The sequence below is a fragment of the Salvia hispanica genome, chromosome 1 (genome assembly GCF_029641045.1).
Source record: "Salvia hispanica isolate PSC_SH4W2 chromosome 1, Shi_PSC_v1, whole genome shotgun sequence".
In the NCBI taxonomy this organism is placed as follows: domain Eukaryota; kingdom Viridiplantae; phylum Streptophyta; class Magnoliopsida; order Lamiales; family Lamiaceae; genus Salvia; species Salvia hispanica.
The window spans coordinates 25,655,907-25,675,488 of NC_142692.1; the positions used below are offsets into that span (position 1 = coordinate 25,655,907).

Genomic DNA, 19,582 nt, shown 5'->3' on the forward strand with positions numbered 1-19,582 from the left:
ATTCATTACATAGTCTTCCTCTAAGAATGTGGCATGAGTGCTCACAATCACTTTCTGATCTCTGAGACTATAGAATTCATAAGCTTTCGTTCCTCTAGGGTATCCTATAAACACACAAACCTCAGTCCTAGATTCCAGCTTAGTTGGATCCTTTTCCAATACATGAGCCGGACACCCCCATACTCTGAGATGTTCCAGATTGGGCTTACGCCCATTCCACAACTCATATGGGGTAGTAGGAACTGATTTAGAAGGTAAGTTGTCTAAAAGATAGTTTGCTGAAAGCAAAGCGTGACCCCAAAACGAAACAGGTAACCGTGCATAACTCATCATCGATCGGACCATATTCAATAAGGTCCTATTCCTTCTTTCAGCCACGCCATTCTGCTGGGGTGTGCTTGGCGCAGTCGTTTGGGATTCAATCCCAGCTACTGATAAATAGTCCAAAAACTCGGCACTTAGGTACTCGCCTCCGCGATCAGATCGCAGGCATTTGATACTCTTTCCATGATGCGTCTCTACTTTAGACTTAAACTCCTTGAACTTGTCAAAAGTTTCAGACTTGTAGCGCATCAAATAGACGTATCCGATTTTCGAGTAGTCATCTGTAAAGGTGACGAAATATCGAAAACCGCCCCTTGCCTCGGTTGACATTGGTCCACACACATCAGTATGAATGAGCTCAAGTACTTCCTTGGCCCTATTTCCCTTTGACCTAAAAGGTCTCTTAGTCATCTTGCCTTCGAGACAGGATTCACACTTCGAAAATGGTTCCTTCTCAAGACCTTTGATAAGATCTTGATCAACCATCGCATGAATTCTTCTTTCGTTGGCATGGCCAAGTCTAAGGTGCCATAAGTACGTTTCATTCATTGAAGTTGAAGGTTCTTTTCTTTTCTTAGAAATTTTCGATGCATTATTGAGTTCTGATTTACGTTGATTAAATTGTGTAGAAGTGATTGTGTACAGATTATTTTCCATGATACCACGACAGATATAAGAACCATCTTTCTTAATAACGCAATTGTCATTAAAAGAAATCGAATATCCATCAAAAGACAATTTAGAAACTGAAATTAAATTTCTTCTAAAAGAAGGTATCAACAAAACATTCTTCAAAATCAAAAATCTATCACTAGAAAAACGTAAATAAACGTCTCCCACTGCTACGGCCGCCACTTTCGTAGCGTCGCCCAGCTGGACTTCGATCTCACGATCATGTAGCCGTCTTGTCACCTGCATTAAGTCAGGATCAAAACATATATGATCAGTTGCTCCAGTATCAATAACCCAAGTATGAGTAGATGTCGAAGCCAAACATGACTCGACTACTAGAGCATGGTGCATACCTGTAGCCTTGCCCTTTTTAGGACAGTCTGGCTTCCAATGACCTTTCTCTCCACATTTGAAGCACTTTCCAGTTTGCTTCTTGTCACCCCGCAGTTTCTTCTTTCCCTTAGCATTCTTAGCTGCCACTGGGTTCGGTGCCTTTTTCTTTCCTCTTCTAGGCTTAGAGCCAGAGGAATTACGCGCCAAACTCAACATGGCCACCTTAGCTTGAACCATGAGGTCCTCCGCTGACTGAAGTTCAGTCAGCAGCTCTGCCAAAGTGTAATTCCGCTTGTTCATCTCGAAGTTGAGCTTGAACTGTTGGAAGCTAGGGGGAAGACTCTGAAGGATAATAGTAACCTGGGACTCGGGATCGATCGTCCCTCCCAATACCTCAATTTGGTTGAGGTGACTCATCATCTCGAGGACGTGTTGCCTCACAGACGAGCCTTCCTTCATAGACTTCGTCATGATACTCCGAAAAGCTTGAGACTTAGCCGTTCGATTCTGAGTACCAAAAAGATTTGCGAGATTTGTCATGATCTCGGCGGCAGTTTCCATGGCAGAATGCTGATGCTTGAGTACTGATGACATAGAAGCCAACATATAGCACTTAGCCATCTCATTCGCCTTATGCCACCGTCTATGCGCATCTCGCAATGCTTGCGCGGCATTAGATGCCGGCACAGCTGGGCGTGGAGTAGTGAGCACGAACTTGTACTCTTCGGCTGTGAGAACGATATCCAAGTTTTGTTTCCATTCGATGTAATTTTGGCCTTCGAGTTTGTTTTCTTTGAGAATGGCAGAAAGAGGATTAAAAGACATCTTGACGGATTTTATTGCACTGCAAACAGAAGATTTTACTATTTGTCATAAACTTATGTAAGGAAATTGAGTAGATTAACCATAAAACTTTTCAAAATCTTACAACAGCCAAATTAATAAATTGTATCCTCCTCTGGAGGTTAATACGCATTAAAATTTTGACAATTTACTGGTCACAACACCGACATATCAATAGCTTCCTCCTCTGGAGGTCGACATATCTAATGCTGCCTAAGCACGACCATCAGGTTTAGCATTACAGAATTTTATTTCTACAACACACTCCCATAACAATGTTCATGTGTTGATAACAAAACCAAGCTATCTCATAAATTCTGATTGAACCCTGAAACTCGTAGTTCCTTAGGATTATTGTCCCTACTCTGTAGGTGGCGATAATATTAGGAACCACTTTCTAGTTCATTCTATTTATTACTTGAGAAGTCCGCCCTTATGAACTTACTGTTTTCGTAGGATTATTGTCCCTACTCTGTAGGTGGCGATAATATTAGAAAATCAGCTTCACAAAATTTTGGCAGTCCAACCGATGGAGACCATATATAAACTTTTAGTTCATAATTATCGCTTAGATATTGTGTTATGGTTTTAATTAATTATCCTTTAGCCTTAAGGCAGATTAAGACTAATTAAATTCTGTTGGTATTTAATTTGACTGGATAATTAAAACTTTTATTATCTTTAATATCTTAGTTTAGGAATTATTGTTCTAGAATTTAATTCTTATTCATGTCATACTATAAGATATATCTAAAATAAAGTACATTATTTATAATCTTAATTAGACATGAGAAATTAAATTCATATAATTTCCAAGTTCAAGATTAGGAAGAAAATTAAAATATATTATTTAATGTAATCTTATATATATCTTATCTTATTATAGATTCTAGATATATTATATTTAGGAAACTATTAAATTATTCTTATCTATATCATCTAGGATATAAAATATTCATAGATATAGAAAATAATCCAAATATTCCTAAAATCTAGGGAAATCTTCCCTAAATATTTTATTTCATTAAATAATATTATTTTTAATGATTTCTATTAATTTAGGAATTAAATAATCATTAAAATAATCTTTCGTCACTATCTTGCGATTCGAGATTTGCACGAATCAACACGACGAAGATTTGAAGACACCTACCGGAGACGCTCGCCGGAACAGCGTGTTCGCCGTCCGACCGCCACTGGCAGGTCGCGCGCCAATAGGCGCGCCGCTTCCTCCCTTCTATGCGGCATCGCCGCATCATGCCCCGTTGCACCGGCTAGTCGCGCGGCTTAGCCGCCGCGTCTCCGGCGTTCTCCCACTGCACCGGCGAGCTCTGCACGAACCAGCAGCCGCCGCGCAAGGCGCGGCTGCTCTCGGTCGCGCGCCACCGGTCGCAGGCGTCCAGGGTTTAGGGTTAGGGCTAGGGTTCCGGCGAAGTAGACCAGCGCCTCGGCGGCTCTCGGACGAGCCACCGCGCCTGTCTCCTCCTTCCGATGCAGCAGGTACCGGCCAGGGCTCGCGGTCTCGATCGGCGGCGCGCGCAAGCCCTTGCTCGCCTGCGCGTCGCCGCGTGATCGCAGTTCATCGGCTCCCACTGGTCGTCGCCATTCGTCGAGCTCGATTCGGGGCCGGCTAGGGTTTCGACGAATCTTGGCCGGCGGCGCGCACGAGCCCATGCTCGCCGGTGCGTCGCCCCTTGATCGTCGACCCTCGGCTCCTTTCACGTCGACTAGTACGCCGAATTGGTTCGGGCGCCGACTAGGGTCTCATCGGGCTTGGCTGGTGGCGCGCGCGAGACCTTCCTCGCCGGCGCGTCGCCCCATGCCCGTCGCCCTTCGGCTCCCACTCAATTCGACAACCCTACTTCGATCGCACGTATTGCGATTCGTCCCGGCGCTAGCGCCGACGAATCGCACATCTCGTTTGTTCGAATAATTCAAGTTCTATGATTCGAATGTTCTTGAGTTCAGCATGTATAAACATAAACAATAAAACAAGAACATGCTTCGTAATCAAATAAGACATGCATACATGAATTTCGCGAAATTTAAATCCAAATAATCAGAGCCAAAGACTGGCTCTGATACCAATTGTTGGAACCGGCAGCGGAAGCGGGTGCATTCATAACAATAAATCAAATAATAATCAGATCTATTTAGCAGATTATTTAGACAAAAGCTATTCGCGTAATTATCACATGTATCATGCTCATAACTTGAATTAATCATGCTTTAAGAATATTGAAAACCTAAAACATGCTTTTCTACGGAGCAGGAAAAATACCTAATTAATTCTCCAAAGAATTGAAGATGGCTAGCTTCTTCTCCACGTGATGCTTTGAGTACTAAACCACAAATCTTCTCTCTGGTTCCCGAACTGTATCCCAATATCAGTGTGGGCTGATCTTACTAGAATACTAGGACTTAAATAAAGAAGACAGAAGAAATCCTTTTTGGAATAGGAGAGGAATTCGAAAATCTCTACAGCTAGGAGCTATAATTTAGAAAATTACACTAATCTGAATTGTGTTATTTCTGTCTCCTTTATTCTCCTATTTATATTAAGTTCCTTTTGGGCCCAGACAGGGATCTATGGAAGGTTTTGGATATGGGCTCATCCAATTTACTTTTTACTAATTAAATTGAACCCACAATTTAATATAAGTTATAATTGGAATATTACGAGCAGCCACTACAGAAGTAATATTGAACTCTCCCCATCCAAATCCGAAATTATAAGTAATCCGGGTTTCCGTTTAACTTTCATTTCCCGTGCTTAAGATTAAAATGTCCATTAATTAATTAATGTCTGCTATTGACTTAATTAATTAACTTCTTATTAATTCCAAGAGTGGACTTAGCATGAAACACTTATTTATTATTCATAGAGTAATCACACTCCAACTAGCTAGGTTCCGAATAATAAAACCTCGTTTCGCGCTCCTCTTGAGGACATTATCAAACGAGACTCAGCTCGTGCACGATTCAATATAATAGCAATCCTAGCACCGCTAGATATCGATCACCACTACCCAATATATCAGGATCATTGGGTTACGAAAAACCCGCACCATTTGATAAGTCAAAGTAGTGCATAATCAATACCGTATGCTCAATGCTAACCTACATTGATTAAGAAATAAATATTTATCAAGACCTCGCCTTTCAGTAGATAGCCTAAGGCAAGTCTTGCTGTTAGATCCGTTCAGTGCTATACCACACCAATATCATCTTATTTCAGTAAGGCTTAGAAATATGCGGACTGACATTGCAACCTTTCTCGATGGGTAGTCAAATTCCATCTAGGTTGTGAAATTCATCTTTTTCTTTGTTTAGAACTGACCGTATTTTATAAAAACCAGCAAGAATTAAATTATTCCATCAACAAAAAAGAAATTCACGGTAATTTGCAATCCACAAATCCATAGTGTCTTACGGTAATTTGCAATCCACAAATCCATAGAGTCTTGGAGTGCACATACCAATAACGATTGAAAAATCAAATTAATCATAACAAAACAATTTCGATACATGCGCGTGAATCTAATTCTTATACAACCAGTCAACAAAATAAATCCACGAGACACAAACCATAAATTTTATGGATTCAAAAACAAGCAAGACAAATCCAAGCTAATTCCCCTTTTCTAATTATCAGAGAATCATCAATAAAATAACTATATTACCACTTATTAAAATAATTGAATGAATAAACAATTATATAAAGACGATTAACCAAAAATAATAGAGAGAGAACATAATCCAAGTGTACCTTATATTGAATTATGATATTGAATTGAATGAAGGAATTACTTGTGGATCTTCTAAAACCCTAGCAAGCTTATATTTAAACAAAATAGAAAATTAAATATGATATCTAAATTTACTTTTATAATAGTTTAAATATATTTTAGCTCAAACATTAATTTTTAATAGATCATTTTAATTAGGCAATCAAAAGATCGACATATATATTATGTTAGTAATATAGAAGTTCAATTTCTAGCAGATTAAATGGCTAGATGAATAACGATAAAATTATGACTTTGGTCTCCCTAAAAGAGTAATAATTAAAATCTCATTTATTTTTGGAAGGGGCCTTCGCATAATATTATGCATTCATAAATTATTCCTTATGTACGTATTTATATATGGTCAGGTAACGAATATCTAAAAAGAAACGATTTATAAATGGTTGTCAATTAGTGATAGGGGTGGAAATACAGATATCGAGTATTGGGTTTACCCGTACCCGACCCGATACCCGCCGGGCATTGGGTATCCAATATCCACTTTTGTGGGATTGGATATTGAAATTTAAGATAATTCGGGTATTGGGTAACCCGAATGGGTATCGGGAATTACCCGAATACCCATTTATTATTTTAAGTATTTTTATAAGTTAGGTTTAGTCATTTCGGGCTTCAAGTACCGGACTAATTTATTTACTAATTATAACTTTCTCTAAACTTATAGTATAAATAAGTCAATCTCTCTTACTCTAGGTCACTGCTTCTATATTTTAATTAAAGGGATCACTATTGAATTGGACGAATTATTTTACAACTGTTATGGATCTTGCAGACGATCAGAGACATTCTTCACAATATGGACCACAAATATCCGTATAAATTATTTCTGAGATGATTGTAACTCCATTGACACCTAATTTCTTATGTTTGGTATGTTTTTCTTTGATACATTGAACACACACATCAACATCTGAAAAAATAAGTGTATTCAATATATCATCTGACACAAGTCTCTCAATTCCTGATTTTGAGATATGACCTAAAAGACTGCCGAATTTTCATTGCTTGATTTTCTCTTAGTCCTATTTGATTCAACATGTACAACGTCTTAATATGAAGTAACAAAATAAAGCATATAAAGATTGTCATATAGAACCAGTGTCCACAATACTAGAATTATTTGAAATAATATATTTATTAATTTTCGAACGAACAAGAAAAATCAAATTTGTCCAATGTAGATATAGAAACCAAACTCCGTCTTAAAGACGGTATAGTAAAAGTATCTTTCAAATCCAAACAAATTTCAGTCTCTAATAACAATCTAAAATGTAAAATAATATCTACTTCTACCATGATTTATCATCTCCCATATAGATGTATCTTTCGACAGTTCATACAGCCATGCATTGACAAACTTATGTGAGTAGTAACACCAGAATCTACCTACCAAATATCATTAGGGACTGAAGTTAAATTAACTTCAGATTAGACTAAAGAAAGATTATACTTTTCTTAGCCAGGACATCAGAAGAAGAATTGTACCAAGTATAGCGTTTGTCATGCTAAGGAAGGTATGATTCTTGCTTTGATTTGTTTTGAAGTTAATTTAACTTTTGTCTCTAACGATAATTGATGGATAGATTCTGGTGCTACTACTAACATAAGTTTTTCAACTCAAGGCTGTCTGAGCTGCCGAAAGCCAATTGATTGTGATACACTGACATTCCTAGTTGTAATTAACTTATTGGCTTAAATTGAAAGCATGGAAATTTAAATATCGCAATTTAGTTTGAAAAAACACCTACATTTAGCATAAAAATATATACTAGTACTATTTTATAATCAACCGACAAAAATGAAAAAAATAAAATAAAATACTTTTACTCGGTTTAGTGTACAGTTGCAATATCACAACGTGTTGTGGTGAAATTAAAGGATTGCTGATAAATAATGGGGGAATGTGTATACATAATAAATTAGTTTTGTTATCAATATTATTATGTAGCAATACAAACAAAGTGATTTGAAAAATTTATAATAAATTTTCACATTATTTCGAGCTTGCTTTAAAATAATTATACAATATTTAATTAAAATAATATTTTTTCTTAAATATGTAGACATTTAGTTTAAAACTTTAATGTATTCCTAAATTATTATGAAATGATTAGCATGCCATTTATTTCAATTTAATCATATAAATTGATTTTCAATGTTAAATATCCAAAATATTCGATTACGTATATACAATTATGTACATTTATATTACTCTTTACTATCACCCATTATTTTGGATATTGGGATTTATAAGACAAATGTTTTTGTTATCTTTTATTGATATTTAAATTGTGAATTGTTTCTATTTTCATTCGTTATTATTTGAAACTAATTAATTTAACTCGGGTTTTAAGAAACATAATAAAAATTGAAAGGAAAAAATTACTGAAATGTGGTAACTAATTTTATAATAATACGTGAATAGAATGAATTAGCGTAATATGAGGTTCAAACTATATATTAAAAAAGTTAATTTGACAAATATTGATGGATGAATTGAAAAGAAAACTAGTGATATATAATGACGTAGTTAATCTTTTGGATAGGAGATTTTGTAAGGCAGTTGGAGTTCTTATTGAATTTTCTTCCGAACTGTTTTCTTACAATTATTATGACAATCTTTTTAGTTGAGCCTAGTTGGATTTGTGAGGCTAAAAGATGAAAAATCGCAATCAATAGCATGGGTGGGAGAGACGTGTGCCATGATACATCCCAGCAAATTTAAAAGCGTCATCTTCAGGCAGCGTAGAATCAACGCGGACTTTATTAATAGAATCTGGCAGTGGACCCTCTCTTCTGATTATTCCTATCAATATTTGAAATTATAAGCGATAAAAAATATCTAAATATGCATGATTTTTCTTTGCAGAAAAGCCACGATTTCAACTTGACCTGTAGCTCGCAGCGCTTTCATACTCATTCCATACACAGATCACATCTAAAATGATTTATCAAGTCAATTAATGTTTTGAAAAAAAAAAAAAAACTACACGACCATTTTTTATATTATTATATTTGTATAAATTTACAATGAATATTTGTATAGTTCTTTTATATTCTTATATTTGAAATGACATGAGAATTAATGCACAATTAATAAAGTAAGAAAGATGGAGAGAAAGATAGTTAAACAGTGTTAGTGGATAGTATGACTCATATTATTTTTATGTTTAATAAATTGTAAAAGTAGACCATAGTGGTATAAGTTACTGTAGTAAATAAATTGATGCGCATGAGATGAGTTGAGAGCAACTTTTTATAAATGAAAATGCCAACTTCTCGTAAATGAGACGGACGAAAAATAGAAAATGCACATATTTTTATGAGATGAATGAAGCATTAGATGTCGTATAGTCATTTGACAACTTATAAAGTTGATTACAACATTTTTTTCAGTTTTGAATGCCACGTTTTCTGAGGTAGAGTACAATTTATTTGAGATCCTAAAATGTACAGTATCTGAATTAATTTGATTGAATGTCCAGTTAAACTCAAACCACATCCACACCCTATTAACAATACACCTCTCTCTCACGCAATAAAACCCCGTCAACAAATGCACCCCATAAATGAGAGCTGATAATCGTATCAGTCCCTTGTGCTCTCTCTTCCATTTTGAATCTTCGTAGCATTTTGTTGGTCGCCGTCGTTTCTGCTTGTAACCACAGAACCGAATATGGTGAGCACGCATGTCCTTAACTATTTCTGTCTATTCTCCGCGTTGCTATGGTTTTCTTTGTGGTCATATAATTAGTATGGTCTGCAGAATTATGGTTTAATACTTGAATGAGTATTGGTCGACAATTAAGCTGTTTTATGACGTGATCTTCAATTTGAATGTTAATTAGTATTCGATCTATTGCTTGATCATTGATGTGATGTGGAGTAAGTAAACTTATCTGTCCTGTTTTTAGTTAAAAACTATTGTAGTACTATTAATCAGTTACTCATATGCTATTGCTTTATTGTGATTATCGCATGTTGCCTGATGTTAGTATATTGTGCGGTTGCTGATTACTAGTTTCATTATTTATAGGCAAACGCTGCATCTGGAATGGCTGTGCATGATGATTGCAAGCGGAGGTTCTTAGAACTCAAGGCGAAACGGACTCACCGCTTTATAGTCTTTAAGATTGAAGAGAAGCAGAAGCAGGTTATTGTTGAAAAAATTGGCGACCCAGATCAAAACTACGGCGACTTTGCTGCTACTCTTCCTCCTAATGAATGCAGATACGCTGTTTACGACTTTGATTTTGTTACTGCAGAGAATTGCCAGAAAAGCAGGATATTCTTCATTGCTTGGTATCCCTTAATTAACATTTCATGACTACCTTTTACCTAATTCTTGTTGTTCTACTCCATTTTTTTAGGTACAAAGTCTCAATTGGTTTGTCCATGTTAGGTGTCCTGACACTTCTCGTGTCCGAAGCAAGATGATCTATGCCAGCTCAAAGGATAGATTCAAGAGGGAGCTTGATGGAATTCAAGTGGAATTGCAAGCAACTGATCCAACTGAAATGGATCTTGACGTTATCAAGAGTCGCGCAAGCTAAGTAAAAACCCACAAGCCTCTTTTGCCTTTGCAATATAATGGTCATCACTTGAAAACGGTTGTCTATAAAAATACAATTGTGTAGTGATGACTACTCACAAGTACTTGTTGCAGTGTTCTATTGATTTTAACTGGAGTTTTGTGTGTCATATACTATGATGGTATTTTCCTAGTATATTTTTTGGGTGTTCCATTTGTACACCAATATATATCTACATGCTCACAATTCCATATGACAACTTGAGATGTGTTAGATTTAGACATTTCGTGTTGTTTGGGAGTGCGAAAAGAGTAGTATTCTACTTGGTGTTCTAGCTGCCATGAAGATAGAGCAGCATTTTTATTACTAAAAGGTACTACCTCCGTCCCCCAAAATTTGTCCCACGTTGACCCGACACGGGTTTTAAAAAATGTAATGGAAAGTGAGTTGAAAAAGTTAGTGGATTGTGGGTCATACTTTTATATATATTAGTTTTATAATAAAATATGAGTATGAAAGAATTAATGGAATATTAGGTCCACTACCAAAAATGATAAAAGTGAAATGAGACAAATTTTAGGTAACAGACGGAAATAGAAAAATGGGACAAATTTTCAGGGACGAAGTAAAAGCAAAGCAAGCTACATTCTTGATTCTACTGGGTTATCATTACTGCTCGTGGCCTTAGTTTATAATGTCTCTGAAATTTCAAACTGCCGATAGATGGCGTGCTATAGTTCAATAATTTTGTTTGAGTTGTTTTTCAATCCAACTATTTATGAATGAAATCCTTGTATCAATTTGACCCTGTCTCCTATGTGGCTGTAGGTTGCTTTCTTCCCAAAGTGCCCTCTGAACAAATACATTTTCTCATTTACTCCTTCCGTCCACAAATAATATATCACTTTTGCTATTTTGGGACGTCCACAAAGAATAGATCACTTTCTTAAAATGGAAAGTTTATCTCTCATACTTTTTCCACTTTTTCTTCCCTCTCTCATACTTTACTCACTTTTTCTCCCTATCTCTCTTACTTAACCTACTTTTTCTCCCCATCTCTCTTACTTTAACAATTTTACATTAAAACCCGTGTCATACACAAAGTGATCTATTTTTTGTGGACGGAGGGAGTATGTCATAAAGGATATTTTAGGTATAATTAAAATTAGTACCAAAAGTGATATTGTAATATCTTCTCTCATTCTCCTCACTCTTTATACTATTATTATTAATCAATATTAATAGTATTTAATACTCCTATTATTATTTTGATGTTATAAATTAATAATTAATTTATTTTTAATATCATTCTAATATAGTTAATTTAATTATAGTTACAATTATATTTAATTATTATATATTATTGTTATAATACTAAAACCTAAATAATCATAGTATAATTATATAAATTATGAATCATATAATATTATGCAATAATAATTATGAATTGTATTCATAATGATATAAAGAATTGAATATTTTTAGTTAGGTGTTTCAATCTTAAAATGAGTATAAAGTAATTTAATAAAAAATATTTAATTGATTTAATTATTTTAAATAATTAATTTATATTGACATTTTTGTTCTTGATTTATATTAGAATGCAATTGATGTATGTATAAAAAATTAAAAGGAAAGAAGAAAAAAAAAAGATAAAGGATAAAAGAAAGAAGAAGAAACTAAGGGCTCGGGTGGTAGCCTTGAAAAGGCATGAAAATGTATTGTTCATCAACCTTATCATCAGTTTGGTAGCACTGAAAATAATCTCCCGACCCGGTAAAAGAACTCGGGTTTCACACTCACGACTATTGCTATCAGTGTAGGTAGTGTAACTCAATCACAGTGGGAGGCAGGTATAAGAATCGGTGATTTCGGACATCCTCCTGAAAACAAAGTGTTCACCCTATTTTGCCCTCGCATCCCTCCAATTTGAAGCAGCTCTTCACGGAATCGACATCGTCATCGTGAGTATTTGGAATCTGAGAAACAATTTTTCATTTATTCTCTCTGTTTGGTTGTTTAGTTTTCTCATGTGGGAGGCAGGGAAGAAGTTGCTGGCTGTGGAACTGGATGAGAAGAGGGATTTGATTGCGGCGGCGGCGGAGAAGGAGGAAGGGGTGTTGTTGTCGTGTTGGAGGAGGAGTAATCGAGGGTGTTGAGGCGTTCGCGGAAGCAGGAAGGGCCAAATCTGGTGAACTGCTAGATGGGGTGGCGATTGCAGCTGAAGGATGACCGCGGCGGTTGTTGCGACAGCAGAGGTGGGTGTGCAGTTGGGTCCGCCGTCTGCTGCAGAAGTGGAGATTCATTCCAAAATCTAGCTAGGGGTAGTTTAGTCTGAGACATTTTATTTTCAGCCATGATCCGTTTCAACCAAACACACACAAATTGGGCTGTAGTAGTTTGTTGGGTTGAACCAAACAACCCATAACTCTATCCACCAAATCAAGATAAGCCCGTTTCCCACAAAGCCTGATAATTGTTGTATTAGCTACCACCCGCCCCCTAAGGAGAAGAAAAGAGATAAGAAAAAAAGATAAAATACTATAAAAAAGAAGAAAATGAAGAAAAAAGAATGAAGGAGAAACTAAAAAAGAAATAAGAAAGGAAGAAAAAATAATCACCTATTTGGTACTACTATTTAATTGAAATTTCCAAAAATATCCTCCATAACAAAAAAATCACATATTTGGTACCTAGGGGTATTTTTGTCAAAGGTACTAAAAATGATATAAAATAAAGATCAGGTATCATTTATGTGCGTAAGTGAAAAATCAGGTACCATTTATGTAGTTCACTCTAAATTTAAATATCGTTGATGATGTTCCTGAACGACTCACCCGAAATTCAGATCGATTTCCTCTTTTTCAATAAGTACACAATACACGTATTATAACTGGAACCAACAAATTTCAAAAATTTATACTACTAAATTCACTCCAATTATTTCAGGTTTCTAAACAATCTTACTTTTTTCATCTGAATAGAGTAAATATTTATTAATACAAGGCCCGCAACATCAATGTTCCGTGTTTTGAAAAGCAAATCAATCGATTTAAGACTTGAATGATAACTATAAAAAAACACTTATGTCCACTAAAATAAAAAGAAACACCATACATTACGACCTTCGCTAATTTCTCTATTGCTCTACTATTCTCCTTGATTGATGATAAAATCAAACCAAGACCCTCGCGACGTCATCTTCGTCGATCGACTCACCCACTTGGAAAAACAACATTTGTTTCTCTAAGTATAGCTTTTTCCTTATAGGTTTCTCATCAGTTTAGTTTCTAAATTTTATTGATTGATATTTTTATACCAACGGTTCAATAATCGGAAAAAAGTAGATAAACTCAAAGATTTAGAGAAAATTTAAATAATTTCAAAATTCGAGAAAAGTAAAAAAATCTTAAAAGTTCATATATTTATAAGCAAATCTATTTAATTTGGAAAAGTTCATGTATTTGGAAAAAACCAATTTTAGGAAAAAAAAATAAATCAGAAAATAGTAAAATTGTGTACTTAGTCTCTAGAGACAAAATTTATTAAAAATTATTCATAAATATAATTACTACTAACGAAAATATCATCGAACTGATGCACTTCTTTCAAAGGAATAACAACCCAAATTGATCCCAAACCTAGGACTCAAAAAGAGTTAAAAGATTCCATATTACCAAAAAAGGTCAAACCACATGAAGTAAAGAAAGAGGATTTTTTAGTATGTTATTGATCTTAATTCATGTTGAGTTGAATTGATGAATTGAAAAATGGTTTCTTGTTGAGTTGCGAATGCAGAATTATTGCGTGACTGCACACCAGACAAAGACTAGGCAACAAAGGGACCCCAATTTACACATATATGGCCGAATTCAAGAATAAACTACACTCACGTCTGTCTCGATCGTCCATACATATATGATATATAGCCGTCTCATTTTGTGTTAATTATTTTCAGATTCAGAATCTTCGATATCGTCAACGTTGTGTGTCCTTTTCTTCTGTTGATTGGCGCCGGCTAACCCCTTTTGTCAAATTCATCTGTGTATTTATGTGTCAGTGATTGCCCACCGAAATTGAATCACTGAACTAGCTTCAATGGCTACCGACGAGGAGAGTCCGCTCGTTGCTGAACAAGCTCCATCGCAACCGCTCAACCACAGGAGAGATGTTTACTTGCTCTGCTGGGCTTTCCTCCTCATCTTCTTGGCTTATGGCGCTGTGCAGAATTTGGAATCTACCATGAATACTGTAATTTCCTTCAATAATTTGTTTCTCTTTAGTGTTATTTTATTTAGGTTTCTGTGATGAAAATGCATTTCATTTGCTCTTTTAGGAAGGGGATATGGGCACCATATCGTTGGGGATATTGTATGTTTCGTTTGCGATATTTTCCCTGGTGGCTTCGATGGTGGTGAAGAAGATGGGATCAAAGAATGCTTTGATTCTTGGTACAACTGGATACTGGCTGTTTATAGCAGCAAATTTGAAGCCCTCTTGGTATGTACATATATCTCTGATTTAGTGCTGATTGATTAGTAGTTTTGGTTGACTTTTTGCTAGTATTTGATTTGGATAATGGTAATGAACTAGTTTTATGCTTTATGTCAAGCCTGTGTACAAGTTCGTTTTAGAATTAAGTGGCTGATGATATTAATGAAATTTTGAGTTCTCACTTGCTATTTGATCACTTTCATGGTAAAGAATTGTGAGGAAAATTGCTTTAATTTTCGCTCAACAGTATTCTTTCTGTGATACATGTAGAGTTATAGCTAGAGAATGGAAATGAAAGAGTTTCTCCATCAAGTTCTCATTTCTGTTCTGAATTATGCTAATTCAGATTCACATACCTAGCGTCTTTATGCTCCACATTCTTTCTTTAATGCTTAGTGAATGTCATGTGTTTATATCTGAGTATTATTTTGCTCTAGTAGTTTCTGGATTTTATGATATTGGCAACGATGTAATGGATAAAGCTAAATGCAGAGCTTCCAAGGTGTATGTATTTATGTTCGTCGCTGATCTAGAATATTTATGGTCACCTTCTAGGTATACTATGGTGCCAGCTTCCCTATACATGGGATTTGCTGCCTCTATAATATGGGTTGGACAGGTTTGATACTTTCTCTATCTTTTGATACTTTGAATTCAATCTGCATATTATGTGCTAACTTTCTACTATATCAGGGGACATATCTCACGTCTACTGCTACAAGTCATGCAAACGATTACAAATTGCATGAAGGTACGGTAATTGGGAAATTCAATGGAGAGTTTTGGGGGATGTTTGCATGTCATCAGGTGCAGTATTTATGCTCTTTTGAATCATTAGCAGCTAGTTTATCTTAGCAAAAACTTTTATGAGAACTTTTCTTTTCTTTTCCTATTGATCTGCAGCTCGTTGGGAACCTTGTCACTCTTGCTTTATTAAGAGATGGAGAGGTACGCAGTAGACTCATTATTTTTGAGTTTTGACACTTCATGGTTTAAATCAAGATACTGTCACTCAATTTATTTGTTATGCAAGTCAATCAATCTCAAATTACAAAATGAAGTCCTTGTGATAAGGAGGAATCCAGATAAAGATTCATATTTTATCTGCCTCACTATGTTTCTCCTTGATGACCGAGGTAGCTTATTTCTACGAATAATGAGTTGATGAAAATTTCCTATTGACATGAACCTCTAGTTGATTTAATATATTATTCATGGAATTTATGTGAAGAAAATAAGGAATCAGTCCAAATTGTGCTAGCTTTTTGTATCATTCCCATACACTGAGTAAGTATTAATCATTGCGTGCTACATATTGCAGGGAGGAACAACCAGTGGCACAACTCTGCTTCTAATCGTATTTCTTATTAGCATGACTTTAGGTACAATTCTGATGTGCTTTTTGAGTAAGAGAAACAGTAAAGAAGAAAGACTGGAGGGCTCTGTCAACACCGTTTCATCTTCAGTGGGGTCTTTATTATCTTCCATGTTGAATCTTTTATTCGACAAACGGATCCTCTTGGTTATCCCACTTATCGCATATTCAGGACTACAACAAGCATTTGTCTGGTAATGAGACACAAAGTATCATTTAAGCATTCATTTTGTTTTATAAACATACATCTCACTGTTGTTTTTCCCTTCTTCAGTTCATTTATAAATGTTTTTTTTTCAGGGCTGAATACACAAAAGAAATTGTGAACCCAGTCCTCGGGGAACAAGGTGTTGGTGGTGCTATGGCTATATATGGAGTTTTTGATGCAATTGTAAGTTTCACTAGGATTGTTAATTCATATCCAATTCTAGCATGATCTATTTGGAATTCATTTTATCAGACACATTTACATTGGAATATCTTCTTTTCTAATATGGGTGGTTTGATTGGTTCTCCTGCTGGAACCTTTATCAGAGTTCGCTTGCAGCTGGTCGATTTACATCCGGTCTTTCATCGATCACAATAATAGTCTCAGGTGGAATGTTGATCCAGCTCATTGTACTGCTTTGGCTTCTGCTGAGCTACAGGTTGATTCTCTCAACAAAGTTCATTAAATCATTTCTGAGGGATACATACATACAGATATAAAACTTTATTACTGAATATTTTCTTGCTTCTATCTTTTATTTTGTAGCGTGGTGAGTGGCATACTCGGTACGATTCTCCCGCTTCTGATAGGGGCCTTATGGGGAATTGGCGATGGAGTGCTAAACACACAGCTGAGTGCATTGCTAGGAATTCTATTCAAACATGATCTGGTACTAATTTTCTCGGTCACATTTCTCGATATGATTTTAGTGATTGAACAAAATATACTGCCTCCATACCTTGTTAAATGAATAGTATTCCTTGTCGTGCATTATTGTATCTATGATTACCATATCTTTGCATACGTGCTGCGAGACTCCAGTGATATACTAATACCTCGTTGTGGTTGCAGGAAGGAGCTTTTGCGCAGCTGAAGCTGTGGCAGAGCGCTTCAATTGCTGTGGTGTTTTTCATAAGCACATCTATATCGTTTCAGGCAATGCTTGTTATCATGGTTGTGGCTCTGTGCCTCTCGATGGGTGGGTTTCTTTATCTCACACTGAACGTGGAGAAAGCGGTTGCAGGGCGTGTTTCTTGACCGACTGCGGAAGGATAATTCCAACCCAACATGCTGGTGAAATATTATGTCTCTGCTTGACCTTTGTGTACAGATAAACGAGCATGTGGTTGCAGATCCATTCCCTTTTTTTAGCCATTTTGTTTTCTCCTTTATTGATGAAGTGTGATCTGTAATTTTGCTTCATGAAATGGCTTGTTGATATGTAATGCTATGCGACTGTTATTCATCAATCAAATGTGAAGTTTGAGTTATTTCTCCATATTACTCTGTTTCAATTTAAATTAATTTTACTACTACATGTTACACTTATCAATGCGAGTACAAAAAACAATTCTTCTAAAAGTAGTAAAAAAGGAGAAAGAATAAGCAGTCCTGGATGGATACATGAATAAATATTATAACCATCATTAAAAACAACTAACAAAATGAAATATTATGGAGTACTAAAAATAAATAACAAATGAATTGCGTTTAGCTAACTTATTTTTCAGATTAAATAATTTAAAGGAACCGGGTCGGAAAAGGGCCGATTCGACCCGGAACCACTCACATTAAAAAACCAGAATCCGCACCAAGCATTCATCTGTCAATCCTCCACCGCCGATTCATCCCTTATCTACGGTCATAAGAAGCCCAACAGGATAACCATCTCTAGCCGTTCCCAAAATCTCAAATCCAACGGCTTTCAGTAATCGCCGACTCCTGCCGTCTCTTATAAAAACGCATCCAAAATCAAATTGAAAAACGAAACTAATCCTTTATGTCTGGGCGCGGCAAAGGAGGCAAGGGTTTGGGGAAGGGCGGAGCAAAGCGCCACCGCAAGGTGCTGAGAGATAACATTCAGGGGATCACGAAGCCGGCCATCCGCCGTCTGGCGCGCCGTGGTGGTGTGAAGCGCATCAGCGGCCTTATATACGAGGAGACTCGCGGCGTTCTTAAGATCTTTTTGGAGAATGTCATCCGTGACGCCGTCACCTACACCGAGCACGCTCGCCGGAAAACTGTCACCGCTATGGATGTTGTGTATGCTCTGAAAAGGCAGGGCCGTACTCTCTACGGCTTTGGCGGCTGAGATCTTAGAAATGCTTGTAAATGGCCTATTTGCTAGTAGAATTTAGGGATTTCAGTTTTTCTGAAATTTGTTACATCTTATGCTTTGCTGATTTGAAATTTAAATGAATCTTTCAATTTATCACACTTTTGTATCCAACAATTTTCTTCCTTGTATTTCATTTAAAATTTCTGAATAGCTGGGTTTATTCCCCTACGGGAAAGTATTGGATTTACTGCTAGTCAATGCTAGTAATTATTGCCATGGGTTTAATTATTTGGTCAAATTGGTAGTGATGCGGAATTTGGATTTTCCGTCGTTAACAAAACAAACTTTCTGTTCTATAAAATCATGAAGTTTGGTTGAATTTGGACAAATTAAAAAAGAATAAGAATGTGTCAAACTACTTTGGGACTATGCGTGTCTCATTTAAAATCGAATTTGCCACTAGATAAGTGTCTATTATAGAACAATTGAATTTTTTTAATTTCACGATTTATCATTCAAATTTTAAAAGTGAGATAATCCACAATTCAACGACACTTCATGATTTCCAAGACAATTACTATCTCCGTCCATGAAAATTTATCCTATTTTTTCATTTTTGTTCGTCTCCTAAAATTTTTCTCATTTCACTTTTACAATTTTACCATTTCTTTATATTGGATAACATATTCTACTAATTCATTCCTATCCACATTTTATTATAAAACTAATATATAAAAGTAGGACCCACAATTCACTAACTTTTTAACTCACTTTCTATTACATTTCTCAAAACCCGTGCCGAGTTAAAGTGAGACAAATTTTAGTGGATAGAGGTAGTAACTTTTAATTAATAGAGCAAATTGCCTGTAAAGTTATGAACTTTCAACATAGTTTGGTTTTTTTTGTAAACTTTAAATGTTGTATGAAAAACCA

General features: G+C 35.8%; 3 protein-coding genes across 4 annotated transcripts; all 3 read left to right on the plus strand.

The window, feature by feature from the left end:
* The first annotated feature begins 9,468 nt into the window (after positions 1-9,468).
* Positions 9,469-10,742, plus strand: LOC125222168 (actin-depolymerizing factor 1). The gene is made up of 3 exons (XM_048124652.2): positions 9,469-9,660; positions 10,018-10,283; positions 10,384-10,742. Exons 1-3 carry the CDS (start codon positions 9,658-9,660, stop codon positions 10,532-10,534), a joined length of 420 nt encoding a protein of 139 aa, XP_047980609.1. The 5' UTR covers positions 9,469-9,657; the 3' UTR covers positions 10,535-10,742.
* A 3,509-nt stretch (positions 10,743-14,251) lies between these two features.
* On the plus strand, positions 14,252-17,869 carry LOC125185512 (Major facilitator superfamily protein). Of its 2 annotated transcripts, XM_048082061.2 has the most exons (11): positions 14,252-14,406; positions 14,574-14,764; positions 14,850-15,013; positions 15,563-15,626; positions 15,701-15,814; positions 15,911-15,955; positions 16,329-16,576; positions 16,683-16,773; positions 16,917-17,029; positions 17,137-17,260; positions 17,443-17,869. In XM_048082061.2, the coding sequence occupies exons 2-11, from the start codon at positions 14,612-14,614 to the stop codon at positions 17,626-17,628; spliced, it is 1,302 nt and encodes a 433-aa protein (XP_047938018.1). In that variant the 5' UTR covers positions 14,252-14,406; positions 14,574-14,611; the 3' UTR covers positions 17,629-17,869. The 2 variants fall into 2 exon arrangements, with proteins under 2 accessions (XP_047938018.1, XP_047938017.1); XM_048082060.2 differs by lacking the exon at positions 14,252-14,406 and having other exon boundaries at positions 14,413-14,764.
* Positions 17,870-18,351: 482 nt separating this feature from the next.
* On the plus strand, positions 18,352-18,807 carry LOC125223054 (histone H4). Its single transcript, XM_048126014.2, has one exon. The coding sequence runs from the start codon at positions 18,371-18,373 to the stop codon at positions 18,680-18,682; it is 312 nt and encodes a 103-aa protein (XP_047981971.1). The 5' UTR covers positions 18,352-18,370; the 3' UTR covers positions 18,683-18,807.
* Positions 18,808-19,582: the final 775 nt, after the last annotated feature.